Below are 27,702 nucleotides of genomic sequence, written 5' to 3'. Positions count from 1 at the left end.
GCCAGGGTGAGACTGTCTGACTGCTTTCTTGGGTCTCGTGCCCACTTTGGGGCCAGAGTACATTGAGAAGGGGGTAATTCTCTAAGGCAGAATCTGGGTGTTGCTACGTGGGGAGCTGGGGAGAGGGCTGCTGGGAGTCAATCAGCAAGGGCCATATAAATGGCCTTAAGCTTCGAGGTTTCTTTCTGCAGATAGTTGCTATGACTGATACCACAGACAAAGGGTTAGATGTCTGGACCCGGAGGCAATACTGTAAAGGCCAGATGAGTTGGAGAGTCAATAGTCTCGTGTTCAGTATTGGGTGGTGACAACGCCATTGGATCGTCTCTTTTGGGGGATGCGCTATAGATAGATGCAAGGTACACCCAGTGGGTAGATAAGCGGAACTCGTAGTATGTCCTGAAGGATACTGGCCCAGTGTCCAACATTGGGAAGTACTGAGCTTCGAGGTACAGATCTACTTTTGTGTCCTTGCAGTTGGCCCCATGACTTAACATCATGCAGTGTGTGTCCTGATAAAATAAGAGCCTGCCAGCCCACATGTTTTGGACTTTGGGCCCCTTGAGAGTTTGAACCCTCATCAGGGCCAGATTGTTTATCTGCACATTGTAAGTCCCTCATCAATATTGAAAGTCTACTAGCTCACATTGGTCTTACTGCTTCCAAACAGATCTTGACTGATGCTAACAGTTCCCTCTAAGGGATGCTGATGTGCTGAGAAGGTGCAGAGCTGACTGGAGGTTGTACTGACATGCCGAGCACTGAGATGAAGGGTGCTTTCTAGTGTGAGGTTCTATGCAGCGTGTTTCACATGTAGTTTTTTAAATTAATTTTTATTAGAGTATAGTTGATTTACAATGTTGTGTTAGTTTCTGCTGTACAGCAAAGCGAATCAGTTATACATATACATATATCCACTCTTTTAGATTCTTTTCCCTTATAGGTCATTACAGAGTATTTTTATCTGTACTGTCATTATCTCACTTTGCTTAAGAGGAAACTTCATCTGGGGAACTTAGCTGAATTGCTCAAGGTCACCAAGTTAATATGTTGGTAAGTTTAGGATGCCCACTCAATTCCCCAGGTCAGCCACTCAGCTGCCCTAAATGTACTGCTCTAAATGTACTCCAGTCTGACTCTGGAAAGAAACCTGGAATGGGACCCTCGTGCCTTTGTGCTTTGAAGGAATCAATTCCTGCCTTTTCTTAGAAAGGAAAATATTAAGTACAGTTGTCTTTTACTGACAGTTAGATTACCCAATGGTGTGAGCTTTACATACCTAGTTAGACCTTTCCAGAAACAGGAGGTAATTTCAAAACACTGTGTTTGCCAGTCTGTTTCAAAAGGCCCACTGATTCTTGTAAATATTTTGTTTCAGGATAGTAGCTGTTAAGTGCATGGAGTTTGCCTTTGGGAACCTCAATTCGGATCCTGTCTCTTCCACTAATTGGCTATGTCTCTGGACAAGTTTTTGTTTATTTTATTTATTTTTAGGATTTTTCTTTTCTTGATGTGTACCATCTTTAAAGTCTTTATTGAATTTGTTACAATACTGCTTCTGTTTTATGTTTTGGTTTTTTGGCCGCGAGGCATGTGGGATCTTAGCTCCCGGACCAGGGATCGAACCCACACCCCCTGCATTGGAAGGTGAAGTCTTAACCACTGGACTGCCAAGGAAGTCCCTGGACAAGTTTTCTGAACACCTCTGAGCTCTGGCTTCCTGCACCTACCTCAGAGAATTGTTGTGAGGCTTGAGGTCATGCATCTGTAGTGTCCAGCAGGTGGGAAGTGGACTATAATAAAAATGTAGGTTACCTGGAGCACAGGGTTGTTGAAGCTACAGGGGTCTCAGAATCTACAGGGAACCACAGTGTGTTTACTAACCTCTGGCTTTGACCAAAGTAGAAGCTGACCAGAGATGATCTTTAACATTTTCTTAGAGGATTATTCACCATAAACTGTTTATTTATCTAAATAAATGTAAAGCTTCCTATTCATAGGCACATGTTGTTTTGGAATAAAATAAATGACCACAGTACTTAACTTCCAGGTCAGTGTCTACAAGGATCCCTTGTAGGCAAGGATGTTCTTTTCCCACCTGGCAGCTGGGGAGTCCAGAGCCTCTGGGAGAGGGGACGGGACAGCATGAACCCTACAGGGGGCGAGTGCACTGGCCTGGGAAACTCAAGACTCCGATTGTGGAGTAGGGAGCTTCCTTCCTGTGATCAGCTTCCCTGGGGGTGCTGCTTTTCCCACCCTTGCTATTATCAGCCATATGCAAGTTAGCCAACCCCAGCATGCTGATCCTGTATGTGAGCAGTGTTGGCTTACGGTGCTATGACCAGAACTGGAACTTAGCATTGTAATTTGTAAACTCTACTAGGGTAGACAAAATGGGACCAGCTCCAAATTTTTGAACAGGGAGCATAGTGGGTCACAACTTGAGGGCTTAACCGTGTGCCGGCACTAGTCTAGGCACTGTATTTATATGAGTTCATTTAAATTTTTTCAGTAACTATGCAATAGTATTGCCTATACCCAAACCCATCAGAGTGTTTACAAACTACAGTCCGTGCCCATTTCACTGAGTGGGACAGTGGGGCCCAGGTGACTCGCCCTTGGATTCAGTAAGATTGCTTGAACTAATTTGAGAAAGTTTCTGTTCTTTGCAACCAGACATCCCTGATGAAGACAACTACGAGTGAGAAGGGTTAACTGACAGTTGCTAACTAAACCCCTTCCTCCCTGAGCTATAGGCAGCAGTTAAGAGTACACTAAAAATTGGAATGGAAATAATGCGTATATTATGTGAATAAAGTAGCTTTGAGTTGTTTTTTTTTTTAGTTTAGGTTTACAGTAAAACCCCGCTGCAACAGACCTTTACTTAAAAGCCGTACATATGCAGCATAGTTGTAAAGAGTCCTTTTTATGCCTCTATCACTGGCTAGCTCTGAGGTCTTGAGCATACCACCTCACCACTCTGAGCCTCTGTATCGTCATCAGTTGTAACAGTGGTACCTACAGTAAAGGACATTTGATTTTTAGCCACTCGGCATCTCTCCTCCTCCCCTCTTGTAACAGAGCCATAATTACCTTTTGGGGAATTACTTTCACCCTTTAAGTGCAGTCTTGGTGGAACTGTTAATAAAGTTGGTCTAACCACTGGTCCCAACCACTGCGCCTCCTCTAGCCAAAAGACAGGCAGGTTCTCTCCGGGAATTTGAGTCTTGAATTATGCAAGGGTTGATAAAAATTTTTTGGTTGAAGCTGTGAGTCTCAGGAAAGGTACAAGTAACAGAAAACCCAATTTAGAGTAGTTTAATCAGATAGAGTCTGGTTTCCTTGCATAAACAACCTGGAGGTGGGCAGCCACTAGTGTTGTTTTAGCTGCTCAGTGATGTCTGGGCTGGGATATTTGTGCTATTTTTGGTCTTTCCCTCCTGATCACAAAGTGACTACAGAAGTGCCAGCATTGCATCTGGGTTCTAGGCAGGCAAAGGAGATGAGGCGAAAGCTTCAGTTGTTTCTGTCCCTTTTATCAGGAAAGTGCAATCTTTCCCAGAAAGCTCCCAGGTACCTTCTTCATGTCTTCTGACTAGAACTGTGTCTCATGGCTACTCCTAGCTGCACGGGGGCTGGCACAGTTTCCAGCCTCTGTAGGGCAAGGCAGCAAGGGAAAAGGGTTAAAAACAGTCATTGAGAATAGCCAGCCAATAGCATCTACCACCCTATTGGCCACACTGAACAGGCTACTGATTCCTTCCTCCTACCTGGATCCCAAAAGCTGCCCTGGTCTCTGCACCTTCTAAACCTAATTCTTTTTTTTTTTTTTAATAAATTTATTTATTTATTTTTATATTTGGCTGTGTTGGGTCTTTATTGCTGTGCGCGGGCTTTCTCTAGTTGAGGTGAGCGGGGGCTACTCTTCGTTGCGGTGCGAGGGCTTCTCCTTGCGGTGGTTTCTCTTGTTGTGGAGCACGGGCTCTAGGTGCATGGGCTGTAGTAGTTGTGGCTTGTGGGCTCAGTAGTTGTGGCTTGCAAGCTCTAGAGCGCAGGCTCAGTAGTTGAGGCGCCCAGGCTTAGTTGCTCCGGGACATGTGGAATCTTCCCGGAACAGGGCTTGAACCCATGTCCCCTGCACTGGCAGGCAGATTCCCAACCACTGCACCACCAGGGAAGCCCTAAACCTAATTCTTAAGCTTTTAATTCCATGAGCTGTCTCACAGACCTCTGTGTAAATCCTCAGTATCAACCTCTGTTGCTTGTGAACAGAAAATTCTGACAGACCTACCCCTGTAAGTGTTACTGTCAGCATACATGAAAACACAGTAAGTGGACAATAAGTGTTAGTGACAATTATTTCATCCAAGCTTGCATAGCTGGTTCATGCTGGTTGATGGGACTTAGACTCAGCTCTTATCTTCCAAACCCCTGTACTCTCCATGCCAGGGAATCTACCTCCCAGGCTTCAGTTTGTTAAAAACTGTACTTACTCTGAAAATGCAGAGGAACACATCCACCAAGAGAAACAAGAATAAGGGCTGGGCTGCATTTTTTAGAAACTTTCTTGAAATCGTGGATGCTGGGAAGGGAGGTGGGAATGCCTGCTCCCTACCCACACCCAGGTTCAGACCAACACAATGGTTACTTCAAATGAGTAATAAAGAAAAGATTGTTCCATGCTTCCCAGAATAGCTGGGCCCTGGAACTGTGGCACAAACAACTTCCAGTTAGAGCCAGCCCCCTGCCAGGAAGAGGACGGGAAGCCAGAGGGCAGGAAGGTGGCCTTGCCTGCGGGCTGAGAGAACAGTTGGGAGGCTGTAGCAGGGAGTGGTGAAGAGACTGAGCACTGGAGCCAGCCTGCCTGTGTGGAACACTAGCTCTGACGCTAACCGACCACAGGACCTCAGGTAAGTTACTTAACCTTGTGTGCCTCAGTTTCCTCATCTGGAAAATGGGGATAACAACACCTACTTCTAGGGGTTGCTAGAAAGACAAAATTAGTGAAGACAAGTACCTGGCACGCAGTAGCCTCTCTTTATGTGTTTACTACTATAGGGACAGAGTAAAGGGACAAAGTAGGTGATTAAATAGTTCATCCCAAAGAGGATCTTAAATAGAGAACAGTATGGAAGACCCCTGTAAGTTCACGATCACTCAAGAATGCAGGCTTGCTTAGTGACAAAACCAAGCAGGCTTGCCTAGCAACAAAACCACACAGACTTGCTTGGCAAAAAAACCATACCACAGAAGCATGAGACATGCCCCCAAACAATAAAAGAATTGTGGAATGAGTCCTACATCACACCCATTGAAGTCAGCAAGTTAATGGTCCTTGAGAAGGGGATTTTTCTGCTTGTACTAAGAGCAGAAATATAGGAGAAAGGTGACATTATACTGAAACCTGAGATGATTTACCATATCTTACTATATGTTACCACCTTTTTGCTCACTTCCACAGCACCATGACAGTTCTGTGTTGACTATGTAGGGACAAGAAACCCCGCCCCCCCCCCCCCCCCCGCCCTGCTGTGGAGGAGCAGCTAATGATGGAAGCTTGATGTCTACTCAAGAATGAGGAAGAAAGTGTTCTTCTCCCCGTCTCCACTCTTCCTTTGATTATAAAACTGTAGCCCACTAAGTTCTCAGGGTGTCACTCCCTTGCCTGCCAGCTTGTATTTCTCACAAGCATCCTTTACTAATAAACTCTTTCCTTACCTGTCACTCTGCCTCTCACTGAATTCTGTGCCAAGACAGGAGAACCTATGCTCTACTAAGTCCCGAAACGCATTCTGCGGTTTCACTACCACTGTCTTCAGCAGGACAACAGGGAATCAGCTTCTAGGGTGTAGGGCTTTTCAATCTGGAGTGGGTTTGATTTTCGAGGAGGGATCCCCTGCTCCATTTTTCTCATCAATTTACCAGGACCTAATGGTGAATTAAGAAAGCCATGTGTAACTGAATACTAATCATAGTCACACCTCATTGAGCACCCGTGATGTGTCCCAGGTACTGCTTATACATATTTTCATCAAATACATCAACCTTGTGATGTAGATATTATCTTCATCTTATAGGTCAGAAAATGGAGGATCAGGGAGGTGGCATGACTTTCGCAGAGTCACAAGGGGTCCTGATTCAGACACGACTCTTGTCTCAGTCGGTTCAGGCTGCTATAACAAAAATACCATAGACTGGGTGGCTTAAACAACAAACATTTATTTCTCATAGTTCTGGAGGCTGGGAAGTCCAAGATCACAGCTCCAGTGTATTTGGTGTCTGGTGAGACCCCACTTCCTGGTTCATAGGTGGCTGTCTCCTGTGCCCTCATGTGGTGGAAGGGGCAAGGGAGCTCTCTTTTCTAAGGTCACTCATCCCATTCAGGAGGGCTCTTTCTTCATGCCCTAACCACTTCCTAATACCCTCCCACTGGGAGTTAGGAGTTCAGCATATGAATTTGGGTGGGACACAAATATTCTCTTCATAAAAAACTCTGTTGTATTCCAAGCCACAAACACTGCATGTCCCTAAAAGCCACCCGGGGCCAAGGCAGGCATGGCAAATCATGACACACCCCTCAAGAGGCGGAGACCCTAGTGAAGATGTGACGGCCAGCAGTGTGTCTAGATGCAGAGTTAGAGTGATGGAGGGGAAGGGGACTCCCAGGGGAGGCTTTCTGTACCATCTCCAGCAGTCCCATGACGGAGAGAACCAGGTGAACAGCACCCCAGGTACTCCCAGGACCTTCTGGAGAGGGCTGTGGCAATGGAAAATTACAAACCCCAACTGCAGCGAGGCAGCCTGGGTTAAATAGAAAATTTAAATCGGAGTGTTGGGAGGAACTTACATCCCGCAGTGTCATGATTCTTAAGAGTGACCCTCCTGGCCCCTCTTCTCCAGAGAGTGGAGGAAGGACTGCCCTGCTTAGTGAGTTTGGAGAAAGGACCAGGTCAGTTCTTAGCCAGCTCTTCACTGTGCCGGTAAAGGCCCTTTCCCTGCACACGAGGCCTGTGGTTTTCCCAGAGGGCCTTGTGCTGCGTGGGTGAGCTCACCTGAGAGGTGCAGTATCAGTAAGCCCGCCTGGCTGCCAGACCAATCACAGCATCCTCCAGCTGACCTTTATCAGCAAAAAAGGACTCTTGTGTGTCTTTCTCAGTTGGTTCCAAATGCAGGCAGGGGGCAGGGGTGTTAGGAATTGTATCCCTCAAGTCCCAACAGGTTGGCACTTCATGGAGATTTTGGGGAAGAGGCAGGTGATACAAGAGCTTTAGACCCCAGGGAGAGAAAAGTTCTGTTTAAAATGGATGCAAGCCTGCTCATCTTTTCATTAGCAACTTGAATTTCCCGGACCTTTGTTTGCAGAAATAATCGGTAGGGTTCTGCCTTAACTACCATGGTTTGTTATGACCCCATATGGACTTCACCTCCAAACTGGGGTTTATCTCAGTGTTTGTTCATTGTGGCACCTGAGTTTTCTTGTAGTGTGGTTGTTAGAGGAAACAACCTTTTTAACCCATTGTCTCATACAACTGTGTTATAAGCAAGACATCCAGTATCAAATCTGTTTAGATTATCTTGGGGTTAAGAAAAAACATCTGGAAGCCTTTTCTCTTTGAATGGATAAATACAAGTAAAAACATGTGATTATATCACATCATTAAAAAAACATAATGCAGGCTTCCCTGGTGGCGCAGTAGTTAAGAATCCGTGTGCCAGTGCAGGGGACACGGGTTCGAGCCCTGATCCGGGAAGATCCCACATGCCGCGGAGCAACGCGTGCACCACAACTACTGAGCCTGTGCTCTAGAGCTCATGCTCCACGACAAGAGAAGCCACCGCAATGAGAAGCCTGCACACCGCAACAAAGAGCAGCACCCCCGCCCCCGCTCACTGCAACTAGAAAGCCCGTGCGCAGCAACAGAGACCCAACGCAGCCAAAAATAAATTAATTAAAAATAATAGTTTAATAATATTATTTAATCATATTATTTTATTATTTAATAATATTAGTAGTAGTAAATAATATAGTTTAATAAAAATAAACTATAAAAAACATAATGCAAAATCTCTTTCCATTCTAAGGATCTTCAATAGGTAATAAGTGCTAACATTTACTGAGTAGGTATTACGGCCAGGTACTTAGATTGTCTCATTTAATCTTGCCAATCCAAGCAATTAGGTACCATTACTAGTCCCATTATATAGATGAAAAACAGGTTCAGAAAGGTTCAACCTACACAGCCAAATACATAGTGGATCCAGGGCTCAGTCCCAGGTCTGAGTCCCAAACCCTGGTTCTTACCACTACTATGGTTCCTACTACTGTAGGAATGGGAAAAAAAACTTTTCCTCGACTTCCTTAGGTTCAGTAGCTGGGTCATGAGAATTAAAGTAGCAAAAGACAGATTAACAGGAGAAAAGATTTATTATGTATGCATATGTGGGCCTTACAGAAAAGTAATGAAAACCCAAAGAAGTATTTAGGCTTGAGAGCTCAGAAACCATTTCAACAAAGGGTGTTAAATTGTGAACAAATGATAAGACAAAGGGAAAGGGCTTTGGATTTCTAGGCCTTTTAATTTCTAGGTAAATAGTGGGAAGGTAAGTATATGGGGGAAACTTATGGAAGATAAGGGTTGTTTGGTAAGGTCTGTTATTCAGGCTCAAGTTAGTGCCATCTCCAGTAATAAGAGTCATCTCTTCCTCCTGGCACGGGAGAGGGAGTTGGGGACACCTTCACTAAGGGAAATTTATTTTCTTTACAAAGGAAATTTTGTTACTTTTACAAAGGGAATTTTATGGCCTGCTTTTAGGCCATAAAAGGAGAGGAGGAAGTTCCTCCTGTGTCTGCTTTTTTCAATTGCCAACTTAAAATAATTCTTATGCCAAAGTGGCATATTTGAGGGTGGTATATTGTGATCCCCTTCAGTTCCCACAACACATAAGACTGTTTTAAAAGTGTCCAAATATTTACTGAGTCCTATTATATGCTCAGCATTATAGGATCCTTGGGCTGGACCCTTGCCCTCAGGGAGCTTACAGGTAAGTGTGGGGAGGAAAATCTTCTCAGCTTCACACAAGCCCCTCAGTGGGGGTTGCTGCTCCTTACATTTGGACAGAGTTTCTAAGTTTACAAGTGCTTCACACACACTATTCTGTCTTCCATCTGATTATCACAAACAACCCTATGAGGCAGCCTGGTTCTCTTATTTTTATTTTACAGAAATCCATCTTAGAAGTCAAGCAACTTGTCCATCTTGGATATCTGACTCTCTGCTTTGCTGCCACACACACACACACACACACACACACAGCATTTGCTAGTGGAGCTGGTACTGACTCAGATCTTGACTGTCCAACAGTCTAAACTGGCCCCCACCCATCTTTGTTCATTTACATCAATATCATTAGGCAGACGTTTTCAAGGAAATTTACTCACCCTCAGTCTATGATTAGTACAGGCTACTCACCTATATGAGCTGGGCATGTCCCTTGGACAGTATGTCCAAGACACCGTAAAGAATAGCTGAGCTGTTCGAGGGCCATTCTGCAGGATTTCCTTTTGGTGGTTCGTTTACTGCCTGTTAGCTCCTGATAATGAATGTTCGGAAGAGAACTAAACTACATTTCATTGAAGACACCTAGTTCAGATCTATTCCAAATCCATACCAGGGTCCCTTTCTTCCAGAATCGTCCACAACATGGGGAAATTTGGTAGAAACATGGGTTGGCTCTAACAGCCATTCCCATCTACCCTCTTCTTCCGTTGTAAAGGAGGAAAAGTCAGACACTCCTGTCCCTAAACTTCTTTGCAATGAGGAGTGGTAAGGGAAGTCTGCTGGGGCAGGGGGCAAGTTTCTAGGAATTTTTTTTCTCCCTATAGAAGGAGAGGAAGACTGAAGAAAGTTTTCTCTAGGAGTTCTGACCAGCTCCCAGCTTCCTACTTTTGCATGAAGTTATGGCGGGATTCGAGAGCAGGCGCCAGGGGTGCAATAGCTCGGTTGTGAGGCTTGCGGAATTTAGGGGCGGTAGGAGGGGTCGTGGGGCGGGATCTGGAGGACCCGGACCTGTCGTCGAGGATGTTGGCGGAGCGCCCGGAGGGGACGGGCCGCACGTCAGGGCGTACGTGCGGGATTTCCCTTTCCATCTATTCCGCTGGCCTTTCTCACTCTAGGGGCGCGTCGGTGGGCGGGGTCATATTCTGGGGCGTGGCCAGCGGGGCTTTAGAATCTCGATTGTTTGGGGCGGGGCCGGGCGAAAGGGTGGGGGCCGCTCTCCCTCGGGGCGTGGCCTGTGGAACCTCAGAACCAGGGTGACTCGGGGCCAGGGCTCGCGTCTCCCGGCACGGGGTTCCTCCCACTCACCCTCCCGTTCAAAAGATGCCGAAGGGGCGGCGCGGCAGCCAGAGCCCCACGAGGAGCCAGCGGCCGGCCCCGCCCCTCTACTTCCCGTCCCTCTATGACCGCGGCATCTCCTCGTCCCCGCTCAGCGACTTCAACATCTGGAAGAAGCTCTTCGTGCCGCTGAAGGCGGGAGGGGCGCCGGCGGGAGGGGCGGCTGGGAGCCAGCCTCTGCCCCAGGCGCTCCCGGCCCCAGCGCCCCTGCCGCCACCGCCGCCTGGCCTGGGTTCCCCCAGTGAGCGCCCCTGTCCCCCGCCCTGGCCCTCCGGCCTGGCCTCCATCCCCTACGAGCCTCTGCGCTTCTTCTACTCGCCACAGCCGGGGCCCGAGGTGGCTGTCTCGCCCCTGGCCCCCGGCCCCACGACCCCCCGGCTAGCCTCTGCCTCCCATCCCGAGGAGTTGTGCGAGCTGGAGATCCGGATTAAGGAGCTGGAGCTGCTCACCATCACTGGGGACGGCTTCGACTCCCAGCGCTGTGTGTAACCTCGGCCGAGCCCACCCTTAGCCTGCCTCTGCTCCCTCCTTGGCTCCATGCCCCCTGAGCCCCTCACCCTCAGTGTGGCCTTGGGCTCAGACTCCAGCTTCCAGGAATCCCTGATCCCAAACCGATCCCCTCAGAACCCAGACACTCCATCCTGGATTTCAACCGATTCCTTTGCCCACCGTAAATCTGGACTTCACGGCCCCTTTTGCCCCAAATTCCAACCTCCCTCCGTCCTGAGCCCTTTTGTTAGTCTGGACTCTGAGCCTCTAAACCTGGAACTCTGTCCGTCACAACCCCCAAGTTGAACTTTAAGCCTCCTGCACAGTGATACCAACACCCTGGAGTTTCACACACCACCACCACCACCCCCGCCCGGGACACACAGCCCCTGTCTCTAGAGACCTGACTTTTAGTGTTTATCTTAAACTGGGGTCCTCAATGGGAGGAGGGGGAAGTAGGTGAGGGTCAGTTGATCTGTAGAGGGAGGTGTAAGACCCAGAAGGCCCAAGGATGTTCACTGAGGAGCTTTGGGATCCTCAATTTCTCAGTGCTGTAAGGTAGCCTCCTGTGACCCCTGGCCGCCCTTTCACCAGGGTCCTTGTCTCTGCCGTCTGGTCTAAGGTCTGAAGTCTTGGGCAGACCAGAGCACACCAGCTGTGCTGATGTGGGCAGGATTCCTCTACTGCACAGACTGAGTCCTTGATGTTAGAGAGTAAATTTGTTAAACCCAATTCTACTCCCAGAAGGACCAAGTTGCACTGTAGAATATTCTACTCCCAGAAGGACCAAACAGCCATAGGCTGTTCCACAGATTTTGTTTTTCCCAACACCTTGTCTGGCTAAGGCTAGCCCCTGACCACTGGAAAAGGGTAGATGGTTGTAGAAACACCATCCCCATTATTGTGAAATAACAGACATGTTTAGGTCCATATGGCCATAGGAATGGTCCCCAATTCATCAGGCACCCTGTAATGTCTCCTTCCTCACATCCTCGGGAAGAAAACTCCAGGAATACTTGGGCTTTTCTGAGTCCTGGATTTCTCAACCACCTATTCTCCACTTTGACGTGTTTTGGCTGTTAGGGTTTTTTCCCCCTCACGCACCTTGGGTCATAATGGGTTTGGGGCTCATGTAGGGAGCACACAATTGCTTCCCAGAAGCTTGCTTTGGAAGTGTTAGAAAAAACCCTTATGTCTCCTACAGCTAAGTTTGTTTTGCTCTCCTGCAGATAAATTCTTGAAGGCGCTGAAAGATGAAAAGTTACGAGGCCTGAAGACGAGGCAGCCTGGAAAGAAGTCGGCCTCTCTCTCCTGAGGAGCTGCCCACCAGAGCCTAAGCAGCGGCCTCCTTAGGTGTTAGTGCTTAGATAATGTGCCCCGTTTGTTGTCATTTCAAAGATCGTTATTTTTTGTTCTGTATTTACTGCTGTTCTCGTTGATGCCAGCACATACTCTACATACAGTGCCCACTTGAGTGGTAAAGCTCATGGTCTCTCTCCTGTCTGTGCTGCTGCTGGGGAAGCACTCTCATGGGGGCTGGAAGCTGCTGCCCAGCTGGCATTCAAGGGAGGAGGGGATACCCAACACTGCCAAGTCGGGGTGGGGGGACTGGGAAAAGCCAAGGGCAACATATATTTGGATCTGTTGCTGTGACCCTGCTCGGAAAGGATCTTTGAGGACTGGAACAAGGGCTTAGTTTGTTTCAAACAGCTTTAGTCCTTGGAAATGTTTTTAGTTTTTAAATGGTTTTTGGAGCACAAAACTCTTCGATAATCTGATCAAAGACACGGTCATTCCTAGAAATTCATGTAGTCAAGAAATATTTGAGTGCATATTATGTGCTAGGCGCCCTCCTAGGCTCTTGGGGCTGGGGGATGCAGACAATAAATATAAGTATACCATAATATGGTCTCAGAAGATGACAGGCTAAGGGGAAAATAAAAAGAGTAGGGATGAGGATGGTCCTGAGGGTAGGAGGAAAGCAGGGTTTCTTGAAGAGGCAACATCTAAACAAGGTTTGACAAAGGTTAAGGGCGACAGCCAGGTGACAACCTGGGGGCGTGTTTCAGGGTGAAGGGCAGGTGCGAAGGCTGAAGGTGGGTTGTTTGAGGGTCAGCAGAGAGCCCAGCTGGCTGGAGCAGGAGTGGGGGGAGAGTGGTAGGGACGAGTACAGAGAGGGTCCATTCGAGCGGGACCTTACAAACCATAGTAAGGACTTGGGGTTTTACTCCGAGTGGGATGGGAAGTAGTTAGAGTGTTTTCAGCTGACGAGTAACAGGATCTGACTTGCTCTATGTTGAGAACAGGGTAAGGAGGGACGCAGAGAAAGCAGGAGGCTGTGGGAATTAATAATCCAGCTAAGCAAGAAGCGATGGTACAGCATTTCTGCCCTTTCCCCCTTGCTGGGTCCCCCTATGGGGCACCCGCTGCAGCCGCCGTCCCTCTGCCAGGTGCTGCCTCTATGGCCAGGAGGAGCAACAGCTCAGCGCAGGAGTATGCAAAGGGTAACGTAGTTGATAGAAAAAAATCTTCCATCAAATGTAACGTTTTGGTGCTTGGCATCTAGACTCCCTTGTGCCCTCACCGTGCCAGCAGCACAGTAGAACATAGGCAAAGAATCCATCAAGTTTGGAGAATTAATAGGAGTAAGCAGTGAGCCGGGTATTTTAGAAGACAGGTTAAGAAGGGGTGTAGCAGGGGGAAGCCGTCGGCTCTGACAAATAATGCTGCTCGGCCAAGTGAGAGGAGCCTGAACATTCGCTTTTGGATTCAGCAACTTGGATTTAGCACCGGTGATCTTGCCCAGAGCAGTTTTGGTTGAGCGATGGGGGTTAACACCTGAGTGGAGTAGTTTGGGGGAGAGAACGGGAACAGATGAGCTAGAGACAGCAGGTGTAGATGACTTTTTATGGAGCTTAGCTTCAAGGAAAGCCGAGATCTGAGCAGGAGCCGGCAGAGTAAGCGGGGTTGACAGAATGGTTTTTTAAGAAGGAATAAATGACCAGACGTTTGTGGTTTGATGGAGAATGACCCAGTAGAGAAAAACTGACGAGGTAGAAGAGGCTCCTTTGACGCACAGCAAGCCAAATGCTGACACGCCAAGGTTTGCAGCGAAGAGAGGGCTGATTTGCGAGGCAGCCAGATGAGAAGCTGTGCGAACAAGCCGCAGGTCAGGTATGGTCCGCGCCCTAAGGCAAGGGGCTGGGGTATTTATGGGGTAGTGAATAAAGACTCAGGGTGGCCGGAGGCGTGGGGAGCATGGGGAGGTGGTTGGAGAAAGGTGCGGTAATTGTCCTTCTGCTCGGCTGTAACTCGGCTACAGGCCTCTGCGTGTTCTGAGGGTGGAGGTTTTAGCCCTCTGATGTCAAAAAGTCACTGAGCGGGGGCTTCCCTGGTGGCGCAGTGGTTGAGAGTCCGCCTGCCGATGCAGGGGACACGGGTTCGTGCCCCGGTCCGGGAAGATCCCACATGCCGCGGAGCTGCTGGGCCCGTGAGCCATGGCCGCTGAGCCTGCGTGTCCGGAGCCTGTGCTCCGCAACGGGAGAGGCCACAACAGTGAGAGGCTCGCGTACCGCAAAAAAAAAAAAAGTCACTGAGCGGACACTGGCACAGGCCCAGTTAGAGGGTCAGCGGTCCTATCCAGTCTTAACCCACTCAGATCGAATTAGACACAGCTGATTCCAAGTTTATGGACAAAAACTCAGGCAAAAATCTTACTGTTTAGGCTTTGTGCTGCTTGGAGGACATGCAAATCTTAAAACGACCTTGATTAGTGAAGGCAGGTGAAATGGATTTAACCCACGGTTTCAGAGAGATGAGGAATTGCTGGAATGGTATCCGTGAGTGAACCAGTGGGGTTGGGTCTAGTTTACAGTGGAGGGATTGGCTTTAGATGGAAGCAGAGATGATTTATCTGTAATAGCAGGAGGTTGTATCTGCGGTGTAAGGGTGCAGACGCTGATAGATGGGTAGATGGGGTGGTGGGAGCCCTGGGTGTTACATACACTTGCCCCTAAGTTTGTGCAGCGACCTCTAGCTTGAGGATGCAAATGTGCATGCCTGTGAGGCCCAGCAGGACACCCTGGGTGTGATGCCGGGAGCCAGGGGGAGGCTGGCAAGCCCCAGAGCTCCTGCCTGACGGCGGGGTCAGTTCCAGCCACTGCCGCCCAGCCAGGAGTGTGGGCCCAGTGTCTGGCAAAAGCTCTTGGGTTGTAAATCTTAGCAATGAATTCCAGTGTTTCCAAAACCCAATGCGGGACATATAAAGGCTGGACGGTCCCCCAGAGTTTGCAACCTCTGTTCTACCCATGGGAGTCTGTCCACCCTGGGCATTCCAGGCCCTATCTCCCCTCTCCAGGAAGAAGCCAGATTCCCATTGCCCCAGGCTGGTTGTTACAAGAGAGGCTCCCTTGTTCTAGAAAACTGCAGGCTGGCAAGTGCAGTGAGGGGAGCTAGAGACTCTTAATGAGAATAAATGAGAATAAACTAGGCATCAAGAAAACCCAGCGCAGAGTTCAGGTGGAGACAGGGCTGTCCAGTGGGACCCTGTTTCCCAGTCCCTCTCCAGAGGCCCAATAGCCCCCACCCCCATCCCTCCAGGCTCGAAAATTGGCCACCAGTTAAGTGCATACTGGGCACAGAGGGAGGCAGTTGACGTGAACAATCTAATTCTCACTAGCACCTTGTGAAATAGGAGCCGCTCTTGGCATGTTTTACAGATGAGGGAACAGGGGCTCTGAAAGGTGAAGTAGCTTACACCCACCCCCCTCCGCCACCCCTGCTGTTCCTGGGCACTGAGCTAGGGAATGGCAGAGCCAGGACTGGAACTCAGGCCTGTCAAGGATCACCCAGGCTGTCCCGCGGCATGGGGTACAGGTACAGGGGAAGCCCTAGTGAGCTATCAGAAGGAAACATTAGGCTCAATACTGGCAAGACATAGTTTTGGGGTCGGCTGAGTTGTTTCCCACAATTTCCCAAGTGAGAATGGGGTTGACGGTATTATGGTGTCACAGCCAAGGTCCTAGGAATGCCCACACCCAGCCCTGTCACCTATCCCTTCATCCCATGGCTTTGGTCACAGGTCCTGCTATCAGGATGGTGAGCGAGGCAGGTCCTGTGATTGTCAGCCCCTCCAGAATGAAATGGAATGGAAGAGGCTGTTCCCCAAAGAGAAGGTTGCTTGGCAGATGAAAACAGGATGGGGTCCCAGTTGAGCGAACACCCTATGCGGAGGAATAATAGAGTGCTGGAGCCAGCTTGAACAGCTCATGAGAGCCAGTGATTAAATTTTCAGGAATTTTGTAAGCTGGTTGTTAAATACAGCCACTGTTAAAAATTAAACTATATCAACTTACAATTAAACTATATTTAAAACTAAGGTAATAAATATTCAAAATTCAGCACTCCCTAATTATTTTGCTACATTTTACAATTACCTACACTCGAAGTTATTTATGGCTCTTGGGTCTGTAGAGCAGAAATACTATAGAACGATGTGCTAATGTTACATTCCTTCCTAATAATGCCACTTGATGTCTTGAAACTGGCCACAATGAGAGTATTTACACTATGGAAACTGGCAAATGTACAAATCAGGGTTGTTCCTGTCCTCTCCACCCTTCCCAACCTCCATAAAGACTTGGTTGTCAAACATTTACCGGCACACCACCAGATAAACAGGAAAAAAATGTATAGCTGAGCTAAAGGGAAAGCTGCTTTGGAGCATTCAAAGTTGGGCTGAAGGTATGATTGGAGCTCCCTGCTGCCTCCAGCTTGATTGCCCACTTAGTTACCAACATGGAAGAGCTAGGAAAGAAGAACCTGGTCATGCCTGCTCACAAAGGCAGGCTTTACCTTGTAACAGGCGCTCAGGGAGCACAGGTGCACTGACTTTTAAGATGGAGTAAGCTCGGCCACTGGTGATGCAGGGCCCAGGGAATGTCCTGGACTCCGACCAATCAGATTAGCAACTTGTACTCTCAGGACATCAGGGTAGAGGGCGCGCAGAGGGAACAGCCTGTGGGTGAGGGACTGAAGTACATCCTCTCCAATGGTAACTGGTTTGAGCAAGATGGAGCAGGAAACCTGATAGAGTGTGAAACCGACTATTTAGATCATGACTGCTTCATCAAAGGATCTGTCAGTCCTGAGGGAAGTAGAGTTCAAGTGTGATGGGAAAACCTGCCACTCCCTCAGCCAAGTAACCTGTGCCCCACTCTATGGCCAAAGGGGTCAGGCCGGATCCAGCGCCCGCGGGGGCCTGGCTTCTCGGAGCAGGAGTAGAAGAGATGTAATCACCGCTTTAAAGACTTCCCTCTCGCTGGAGATGAAGGCCGTGTTGGTACATCATGCACACTGGCCTTTTCCTTTCAACGGCATCTAGATTCCGTCCCCAACCAGATATGTTGGGACGTTATATCTGGGATGTTACTTAGCCTCTCTGAGCCTGTCTCCTCAACTGGGAAATGGAGACATTGCTCTCATGGGATGGTTGGGTGGGGACAACAAACAAGGTGATAGATGGGGAACTGCCCCCAGCTGGGAGTCATCATTACTGTTTCCCACCCAGTTTAGGACTCAGCCCTCACTGCTGAGCTACTAGTACAGGGAGTGGTGGTGGCCTTGGGGTTTGAGCTGGAGGTTGGCCTGACCAGCAGGGAGGGAGAAACGTTGAATTTGCAGGGCCCTAGAGCTCCACCCACAAAAAGTAGCAAGTGGGTGAGCGTGGCTGGAAGGCAGTTTGGGGAAGAGGGTGGTTCTTTTCTAGAGAGGGCCAGCCACATTTCTCCCAGGCAGCATCACATCTGCCATATCAGGTGAGGTCAAGGGCTTGGCCCCTCTGGAGGTGGTGCCCCAAAGGGAGAGCTTTGGCCATCGCCCAGGCCTTCTATCCCGTCCATAGCAGAACATCAGCACATCCAAGAAGCCATCTGTGTGGCGACTGGAGGGAAAGTGACTGGAGAGGAATCGGAAGATGCATCAGTGATGCACAGCTGGAGATTCACGTATTCTAGGGGATTTTCTGGTTGAGAGGAAAGAGGCCACTCAAACTAGTTTACTTAAATAACAAGAGCAGATGCCAGTAGGCTTGTTTGGTTACAAACAGTAGAAACTTACTCAAGAGAAATAAACAAAGGAGGCATCCAGGCCTTCAGGAGGAAAGGAATGAGGTGCTGCCACTGGACACACAGCTCCAACCACATTCCTCGGAGAGCAAATGTGATTGGCTCGTCCGGGCTGCATGTCCATCTCTGTCCATGTTGGGGAGCGGTGGCCAGGGTCCTGTGATCGCAGCCCCACCAGAAGCCCTTGGAGCTGGGGAGCATCTGCAGACACACCACATCACAAGCCTCACGCCAATTGGCACCAGGGCTTGGAAGCCACCAGGAGCCCAGGCAGTTGCCCTCCTAACTCCTTCTCACTCCACACACCTGTGCACCTCCTGCCTTTCTGGTCAGCTTCCTCCTAGAGAGTCACTCGGGTTCCCCATTCACAGGAACCTTTCCTAGTTCCAGTTCCTAAGAGCAGAATGGGAGCGGCTTGCCAGCTGGCTTTGAGCTTAGGTCACAAGTCAGGTGCCAGGAGAGACAGAGCAGCAAAGGTCCTATAATCAGCGGATGATTCTACAGGAGGCTGAGGGAGGATTCCTCCAGAGGAATGTTAGCTATTCCATCTATCCATTCCCAAACTCCCCCAGGATTATTAATCTCTGCAGAGTTTATCTGAATGCAGTGCACATAAACTAAGCCTGCATGCCTTTACTGATTTGTCATTCATTTATTCATCCAATGGCTCTGTCAGTGAAGCAGGTTCTTCACTTCTCTGAGCCCTTTTCCTCATGGAAAATGTGCATGATAATTGGTGTTGCGAATTAACTGAGATAATGTGTGTGAACTGCTCAGCTTACCACCTGACACACAGCTAATGCTCACCTTCCTAGGGTTTGCCAGGCAAATTTGCATCAAGGCTTCTGGTCATTAACACAAAGTCCTTGTTCCTCTCATGTGGGGCGGGGGGAATCCACTAGGTGACAGCATGGATTTAGACTTGGGATGAAACAGCCCCCATCCCCTCACATCCAGGGCTGATATTTACAAGCTTGTTCTTTATTATCTAGAAGAAAATGCCATTTGGAAATCTTTAGGGAGGAGGAGACACTGTGGCCATTGCAGGCATTCATTGCAAAAATAAACACGGGTGCAACATCAGGCCCTTCTCAGAAGCTGCAGGTGGCCACCTGCTGGGAGCCACGTTTTACTTGCACAGGGAAAATATTTTTCCAGGACCAGTTTCAAGGTGAAAAACCCAGTTCACATGAATAAAAGAAGCTGGACTGAACTCATTAATACTTATTATCTGCACTGGTCTGCTCTGGCTGCTATCACAAAGTACCATAGACGGGGTGGCTTGAACAACAGATGTTTATTTCTCACAGTTCTGGAGGCTTGGCAGTCCAAGATCAAGGTGCTGGCCAGTTCAGTTCCTGGTGAGGGCTCTCTTCCTGGCTTGCAGTTGGCCACCTTCTTGCTGTGTTCTCACATGGCAGAGAGAGAGAGAGAGCTCTGGTGTGTCTCCCTCTTCTTATAAGGACATTCATACCACCATGAAGGCCCTACCTTCATGACCTCATGTAAACCTAATTACCTCCGGAGGCTCCATCTCCAAATACCAACACACTGGGGATTAAGGCTTCAACGTATGTATGTGGGGCGGGGTGGAGTGGGGCAGATCTATGTTGTCTAATAGAACCATCTGCAGTGACAGAACTGTTTTGTATCTGTGCTGTTTAATATGGAAGTCACTAGCCACACATGGCTATTGAGACTTGACATGTGGCTAGTACACCTGAGCAACTGAATTTTAAATTTTATTTCATTTTAATTATTTAAATTTCAGTTTAAATAGACACATGGGGTTAGTGGCTACCATACTGGACAGCTCAGGTCTCTCTCTATATATATATTTATTTTTTCCCCCTTATTTAATTGATTAGATCGTGTTGAGTTTGGAAAGAGGGAAGTTTGGGGTTTAATATAGGCTTGGTTTCCAGCATTAAGTGATATGGGAGCAGGTCAAAGTGGTATCTCTTTACAAACCAGTGAAGTGAAGCCACTGCCTATGGTGACACAGTAGGTTGTCAGCTGAGCCCACCCGCTCCCTCCAAGTAGCAGCTCCTCTCTGTGTAAGCCTCCAGGAAGCTAGGCTCCCTTTTTATCCCTCCTGGAGGAGATTTGGGAAGAGTCACAGGACAATCAGGAAAAGGCTCGCTTGTCCAAGATGTGGGGTGTTTGTGCACGTGTGTGCGCGGGCATGTACACAATCAGGCCTCTTGCAGAAGAAGGTTGTGTGACCCTCTGCACGGGAAAGAGGGTGGTGTCCAAATCTGAACTGCTCACTGCATCCTTCCCCATCCATCCCAAAGAAACAGTTTACTACAGGTGCGTTTCAAGAACTGATGTCATTTTATAGTTTGTTTTAGGAACAGAGCAAAGATGCTCTGACGAGACCAGTTCTAGCACCAGAAGAGGTGTCTTGGGGTCTGAGTACAAGAGAGACAACTGGGGATTAGTGACACTCTGGGAGTTTCTCCCCAGCCCTGCCACAACATCACATGATACCAACTATCAAGCACTAGTTATGAAGGGATTTCTCTGTGCCAGGTCCTGGGTTCAGCATGCTACTTATAGCATCTCATTAATGTTTATAGCCTGAACCTATGAGGAATATGTCCTCATCCCCACTTACAGAGGCACAAAGAAGTGTACAGCTAGGATGTGGCCAAGCTGCTCTAAAGCCCAAACACTTAAACCCGTAGCTCATTGTTTCTTGACTGGCTTCAGTTTATTATATTTTCCCTGTTCCCCTCCAGCCCACCTCAGCCAGCTGCTATGGAGAGTGTGTGGGCAAATGTCATAACTGACAAGAGTCTGGACTCCAAGATAAGGACAGGCAAGTTTTCTCCTGAATCCAGCACAGGAGAACTTCACTTTAGCAACGCTGTCCCTGAGCAGTGACATGAGCAGTCTCATGGAGTTTTACTAAATAGAATCTTATTTTCCTCTGGCTTACCATATGATTCTGGTAATGAGTTCCATGTCATTCTTACAGAGCCGACCGTCTTTGCTGCCAGACCTTTAAATGCACCAAGCTCAGGTGTTTTGCAAGTTGCTTGCTAGGACCAGGATGGTATGCCCTGGGTGAGTTGAGTCTTTTGGGTGCTCAGAAGAATGACTCCTGGGAGTGATGGGACCGTGGAATCTGTGGGAGATCTCCAGCCGGTTCTAGCTAGTCTCACCGCAGCCAGGTGATGAGGAGCCTTTCCTATCATAGCACCAGCCACCTCTCCCTAGGTGTCCTGAGCTCACCCTCTTTTGGGGGGCGCTTATTGGTGTCCTGAGCTGTTGAAGAGGGAGGCTGTCCACAGTTGGGGCTGGAAGGGGCTGAGCATAGGAGTCACTCCTGGTGGATCAATGGGTAATGCTTCGGCTCTGGCAAGATAGTGAGTTTCCCAACGCTAGAAGTATTCAAGCAGAGACTAATAAATAACAATAGTCCATCATGCTCATAGAGTGCCCTGCAGTTGGAAACTCTGTGTTCTCTCCTTCCAGCTCTATAGTCACTTCACTGACTAGATCCCAGCTTCATTTCACAGATAAGGCTCAGAGAGGGGACATGACTTGCCCAGAGGAGCACAGCTAGAATGTGGTAAAGGTGAGGTTCCAATCTAGTCCTGGATGACCCCAAATCCTAACATGGGCATCCCTTTAAAGTGTGATAACAGCGGCCTTGACATAGATTCAGAGCTAGAGTAAAACTTTTCAGACCCCAAACTGAAAATATTTTGGTGTCCTCTCACTCCATGCGTGATTTAAAATCAAGGAAATTCTTCCACTCCCACTCAATGGTGACTATATTGCTTTTTTTCCCCTAAATATTAAATTATATTTAAAACCCTCCATCTCCTCCCCATTCTTTCCCCTCTCCCTCATTTTGAGTACCTGCCTGGCTGAAGTCCTAATTCTGCTTAATCTTTGACCAGGTAGGCCTCTATAGTGTCCACAGGTCATGGGGTAGATTGCAGGGTAGAAACCTGGATCATTTCCCCAGTAAATTCTCTTCCAACTAAAAGAGTCTAGGATCCTATAATTTCAAAAACAGTTGAGACATCAGTTCATCACATGGTGATTTCTAATATTATGAGAATCTGTAAACGCTTGTTAAAATCTTTTCCTTATGGGGAATGGAGAAAGAACTAGTACGCAAGAGAAAAGACAAAATGTGAACACATAGATCCACTAACACCTTGGAAAGAAAATTACCAGCAAGACGATGTGCTTTATTTCATATGCAAAATTTCCAGGAGTAAACAAACACAATTTCAACGAAGGAAAACAGGCTAATGCAGCAGAGAAATGGTATCACAAAGAAAGAAAAAGAAATGGTATCACAAAGAAAGAAAAAGAAATGGTATCACTGCAGAGCTCTACCTGGTTCACCTGTTTAGATTTGCTCCCCAGAGCGCTATATTTCAGAGGCTGAATAAAAACCCAAGCCCATTCATTAATAATCCAGTACGTTCTGAATGGCAGTGTACTGATATGAACAATGCAAAGTGAGTGTTCGGTGCACCGTGGTTTCACTCGTAAAGTACTGAATATATGGTTCCTGAAATCAACAAATACTTGTTGATTCTTGGCAGTTGGCAACTTGTTCTCTATCCCCACTGGTATATTGTGGGTGCCTTACTAATCGGTTAGAGATCCTTGGGAAGGAAAGCTGTGTGTAGCCTAACCAGAAGATGCAATTGCAGAGTCTGTTATTTTCTAAACCTAAATGTTTCCAGAAAGAAGGGGACTTCAGTTTTCATTCGGCTGGCTCTTATGAGGTAGAAAAATCATTGAATGCATGGTGAGTCCTTCATATGTTGGGCTTTGCGTCTCAAGGATCAGTCTCCCTTGACCGTGAACTCTGTGAGGGGAGGCGCTGCGTCTCGCTCACCGCTGAATCCCGATCACCTAGCATGGCGTCTGACGCATAGTAAGAATTCAGGAAAGTTTGCTCAGCCAATGAAGGACTGAATGGATGGCTATGTGGAAGCTTCTATCAGTGCTTCCTGTACAGTTCCAGTTAAATGAAAGATTAACAATCAACAGACATGCACATCCCTGGCAGAAAGACAGCCCCGCAGCCCTTCTCCGGGCCTCGTATCTGCTCAAGTCACAGCTTCTGGTCTCAGCATTTGGTTCTCTTTTACCTGGACCATTAAAAGAGTTGGTCCCTGGGACACAGAAAGCTTGTCTGGGACCTTCCAATTTTAGGGACAAAACCTTACATTCGAGAGAAGCAAACTTTTAGCTCCCAAAGCACCTGAACATTAATACATGAAGCAACTCGGGCAACTTGGCAACCCTTTGTTTTCGCGGTCTTAAGACTATCCACGCCCTTTCTCTTGATGCTGTCAAATTTGATCTAGAAAATGGACTACTCCAGGAGCATGCAAACAGTTTCTGGCCTTGCCACCAGCCGAAGCATGAGAAATCCGGTCCAACAGATGACTCATCGGTCGACTCTATGTCCCCAGTCCAATAGTTTCTAAACGTCCCATAGGTAAGACATCTGGGTGGTAGCCTGACATTTCATTAGGTTATGTCGGCATCACTGGGAATATGGCTTCAAGAGGTGTGGCTTCCACAGGCCCTGTGGGGCTCCCGTAGGCCTCAGCCACCAGGAGCTGGGTGACAGAGTGGGCACTGGGGGCAAAAGCAAGCCCTTTTATATGTTCTGTGAAGGCCGGGCAGAGTCCAGAGCAAGCACACAGAGCCCATATCAGAGACCGGGTAACCTGCAGTGTTTTCCCTTCAAGAGTTAGCCAGAGCTCTTTGGCTTGGAGGAGGGGTAGGTGGTGAAACTGTTATGCTAACAAAACTTGATTTCAGTTCTGAGGAGTCAGATGACCTCTCCCTAAATGTGGGTTTGTCTATGTGCAAATATGAACACTGGAATGTTGTTAAAATGAAGGACCCAACTGTGCCAACCAGTATTTGTCATAACTGTACCTCCAAAATGTCATAGAGAGACTCAAAGCAAGTGTGTTTCCCTCTAACCGTCCGTGTACATTTTACAGTTAATTGACCATCACTCTCACTAATGTTTTCATTACTTGGTTCCATAGTCCTTCCTAGGCACATCCTTTCTGGCTTCCAGTGGCCAGCAGAGCTCTTGAGTTGGATGCATGACATTTCCTAAAAGATGTCTGGAGATCATCCTTTGGAATAAGTTTGCTCTCCTCTTTCTAATGGGGACCAGCAAGGAGGGGCTGGCTTTGTCATGTGCCTTTTCCAGCTCCCTGGGGCTGTGTCTGTCAGCCATTCCCGGGACGGAAGTAGGCACCAGCCACTTCTTTCCATTTGATCATGTCATTGGTCCTGAGAGCTAGGAGCAGCCAGGGTCCAGGAGGAAGGAAAAAGCAAATGCGGGAGCAGGGAAGCCCTCCGTTCCTGGGCCCACTGGTCCTCTCCTATGCCGTGCTCTCCACCCCATGGCGAGCCCTGCAACAGCATTTTGCAGAGGCTCTAAGTTTATTCCTCGTCACTGAAGCAAGACAGCAGCTTCGGGGGAGTCTTTTGTACATAGTTGACCTTTCTTTACAGAGGGGCAGAGTGGAGTGAAGAATCGCTCCCTCGGTCTCTAGGTGCTTTCTGAATGTTTGCAGAAAGCTTCAGCAGTCAGGCTGAAACGAGGAACATCACTGTGTTGCCGCCCAAATCTCACTGGAGCCGCAAAAGCCCCGGGTCGTGTCTCTCCATTAGGGCATAGGGACTCCTCTGAAACATTCAGAGTTGGGGTTTTGGTCTATTTTTATTACAGGAGATAGGCTTTCTTATTTCTAATCTCCTTGGCTTCAAGGTTACTTCTTAGTCAATGTTCTGATTTCTTAGATCTTTGTTTTGAATACAGCCCATCATGGCCTCTGAGTCTTGACCATTCAGTTTCAACACCTGCTGCTAACAGACTCTGTTTCTTGGTGTTTCCTAGAGAGAGAATCTGGTTGGCCTAGCCCCATGTGCTAAGCCGCATTTTTTTGGTGGCTGGTCAGCCTATGAATCTGTGGCTCCTGGGTCAGATATGCCTCCTGTCCAACCAGCTTGGATCAAAGGGCAGAGCATGGAGTATAACACATAGTCTCTGGTTAGGTCTAAACATAAGGCTGGCATCGTGATTCCTGGGACTAGCAATGAGGAAATAGGTGGACTTGGGAGTTTATGTCCCAGACTAACATCATCCCTGGACTCCTCAGGAGCACCGGATGGGACTTCTTTATGTTCTGAGAAGGGCAGGTAAGCAAACATTGGCTTATTCTGCCCCTGGACACCATCTGCCCCAAGAATACAGTGGTGGATGGGCTGGAACTGCTTCTCAGGGGCCTGTGGATGGCCAGGGGTGAGCTCTTTTTGGCTGATGAGCCCATGCCCCAGGTTGACACCACAGGGGGTCTGCCAGACCCACAACTGTCCTTTAACAACCCCCAGTGGGCACTGCTGTACAACTGATTTGTGAGTCCATCTCACCATCTGGAGTAGGCAAAATGAGGCGCAGGCAGGTTTTGGGGCGTGAAAGCCTTTGCCATTTTATTTTACCATAAAAAATTCTAATAGCATATGAACACTGTTCCTGGCAGAGGCCAAGGACGTACAAAGTTAATTAGGAAGCAGAGCATCACATTATAACAGGTACAGTCAAGCTCCTGTTCGGTACTTGCCTTTGCCCAGCATGTCTAACATGTTTGGTGAGAATTCCTGGCCTGGGTTTACCCCCCCAGAGCGAAAGCGCAGGCACAAGTACTTACATGTCCTCCAAATCACAGGCAGCAACAGCAAAACACAGCTCCAGGTGAGGCTGGCTTTTACGGGCAGTTCCAAACTTAGGATCATCTTTGTATTTTTATTTTACAGAATATAACTACTTTAAACATTTTATAGAACATGTGACCAATTAGTTCAGTAGATGGAAGGAGCTAAAACATTTCGCTGGATGAAACTGAATTATGAAGCTAATACTTTAGTAAGAACATCTTCAAATATACTTTTTTTTTTTTTTCTTTGCGGTACGCGGGCCTCTCACTGTTGCGGCCTCTCCCGTTGCGGAGCACAGGCTCCGGACGCGCAGTCTCAGCGGCCACGGCTCACGGGCCCAGCCGCTCCACGGCACGTGGGATCTTCCCGGACCGGGGCACGAACCCGCGTCCCCTGCATCGGCAGGAGGACTCTCAACCACTGCGCCACCAGGGAAGCCCCTCAAATATACTTTTGAAAGCATTTTCGGATACATTATGCCACGTGCTCCTTACAACCACCACGGGAGGTAGGAAATGCAAAAGTCCTTATACCCATTTCACGGATGAGGAACCAGAGACTGGTTTAACGTGAACTGTCAAGGCCTTGATTATTTCTGCTTTTCTCAAAACTTCCAGACCAAAGATATTCCTCTGATTCTATTCGGTCAAACCATCTCTCGACTCAGTTTGTGTGTGGGTTTGGAGGGAGCCAGTTTAGTCATAAGGTAGAGATGGGGGAAAATAAAGTGAAGCCACAGTTAATTTATGTAAAATACATTGATGGCCTCCCTGCATAATTCACAAAAGTCTGGCCAAAGTCAGAGAATGAAGATAATCAATTTCAAGATTTCATTATATAACGACTTTCATTAAAGTGTGGATCTGTCCTATGAAGACAAATTCTGCCCCATCACAAATTTCTCTGTTTTTGATACCTGCATAATCAAAGCAACTTAATATCCTCTACAAGAATTTTGTTTCTGGCACTAATTCTATTGATACTTCCTAAATATCCCTTCCCAGAAACACCCTACATTTTAGCACTTATCACAGGCTAGGATTCTGTCACAGTTCACCTTAAGAAATCAAGAGACTTTTCAATTCTTGGGACATTAACTTATTAAATATTTAGAAGGGAAGAGACACAATAATATCAATTTTACTAGAGACCAATTTCGTTTCAAAAGACTCTATTGAGAAGCTCATCAGTTTTCACATCATGCAAGTGTGTGGCCAGGAGCCCTATTAACATCACCTGAGCTAAGATCATTTGTTTCAATTTACAAGTATTTATCATCTGCTAAGCAAGACGTTGTGCTAACTGGGCCTCGGCCAGAAGTCACTTCCTAGACCCAGCAGCACTTCCAACAGGGCAGGTGATGGGGTGGGAGTGGGGGGCAGGTCTGCAAGCACATGCATGCTCACTTGACGTGGGAGTCGAGGATGCCCTCGCCTCTCCGTGGCAGTGTCCACAGGGACTGCCCACTGCTGGCTGCCATCCTGGGGTAGTGGCCAATTCCAGGCTTTTGAAGGACCTACCCACTCATGCTTCCTCCTCTGGGTACAAGCCCTCGGCAAAAGCCCTCACTGAAAGGGTCAGTCCAGGGGCGCCATGCTTATGTCACATGACCCCTGTCTCCTTGCTGACAGCTGTTTGTATAGGCACCTGACCCAAGGGTGGCTCATCGTAGATGGTTGAACTGGATCCGAGTCTCAAGAATTTGCCCTGGGGGCACAGAGATGGCAGCCAGAGAGGGGTGGGTAATGAAAGGGTAAAGTTGTGCAGAGTGGGTCCTGGGGTGGATTTTCAGCTACATACACGCTAATGAGAAAACAGAGAAGGACAGTAGGCCGAGCGAAGCAGGAGAACGGAGCAGGTATGCAGAGAAAAACAGGTGAAAGCCCGTGTGGAGAGAGAACAGGAGACAGCGAGCCGGGGGGAGGACGGCGGTCTCCATCCCTCCCCACCGGGAGCTGTTTTGTTTC

General features: G+C 48.1%; 1 protein-coding gene across 2 annotated transcripts; it reads left to right on the top strand.

The window, feature by feature from the left end:
* Window positions 1–4,776: 4,776 nt before the first annotated feature.
* Window positions 4,777–12,365, top strand: C8H11orf91 (chromosome 8 C11orf91 homolog). Of its 2 annotated transcripts, none has more exons than XR_004351180.1 (2): window positions 4,777–4,910; window positions 12,113–12,345. XR_004351180.1 is itself a non-coding variant. In XM_032641334.1 (2 exons), exons 1-2 carry the CDS (start codon window positions 10,380–10,382, stop codon window positions 12,196–12,198), a joined length of 582 nt encoding a protein of 193 aa, XP_032497225.1. In that variant the 5' UTR covers window positions 10,378–10,379; the 3' UTR covers window positions 12,199–12,365. The 2 variants fall into 2 exon arrangements, 1 of the variants encoding a protein (XP_032497225.1); XM_032641334.1 differs by lacking the exon at window positions 4,777–4,910 and adding an exon at window positions 10,378–10,875 and having other exon boundaries at window positions 12,113–12,365.
* The last annotated feature ends 15,337 nt before the right edge of the window (window positions 12,366–27,702 follow it).

The sequence above is a fragment of the Phocoena sinus genome, chromosome 8, assembly GCF_008692025.1.
Source record: "Phocoena sinus isolate mPhoSin1 chromosome 8, mPhoSin1.pri, whole genome shotgun sequence".
In the NCBI taxonomy this organism is placed as follows: domain Eukaryota; kingdom Metazoa; phylum Chordata; class Mammalia; order Artiodactyla; family Phocoenidae; genus Phocoena; species Phocoena sinus.
The sequence above is the reverse complement of the archived record's forward strand: the minus strand, read 5'-3'. Positions and strand labels throughout refer to the sequence as shown.

Excerpts from the sequence above, each read along its gene's own strand:
- C8H11orf91 (XM_032641334.1), top strand. The coding sequence starts at position 10,380 with ATGCCGAAGGGGCGGCGCGGCAGCCAGAGCCCCACGAGGAGCCAGCGG. Across the intron at positions 10,876-12,112 it reads CGGCTTCGACTCCCAGCGCT|ATAAATTCTTGAAGGCGCTG; the intron begins GTGTGTAACCTC and ends GCTCTCCTGCAG.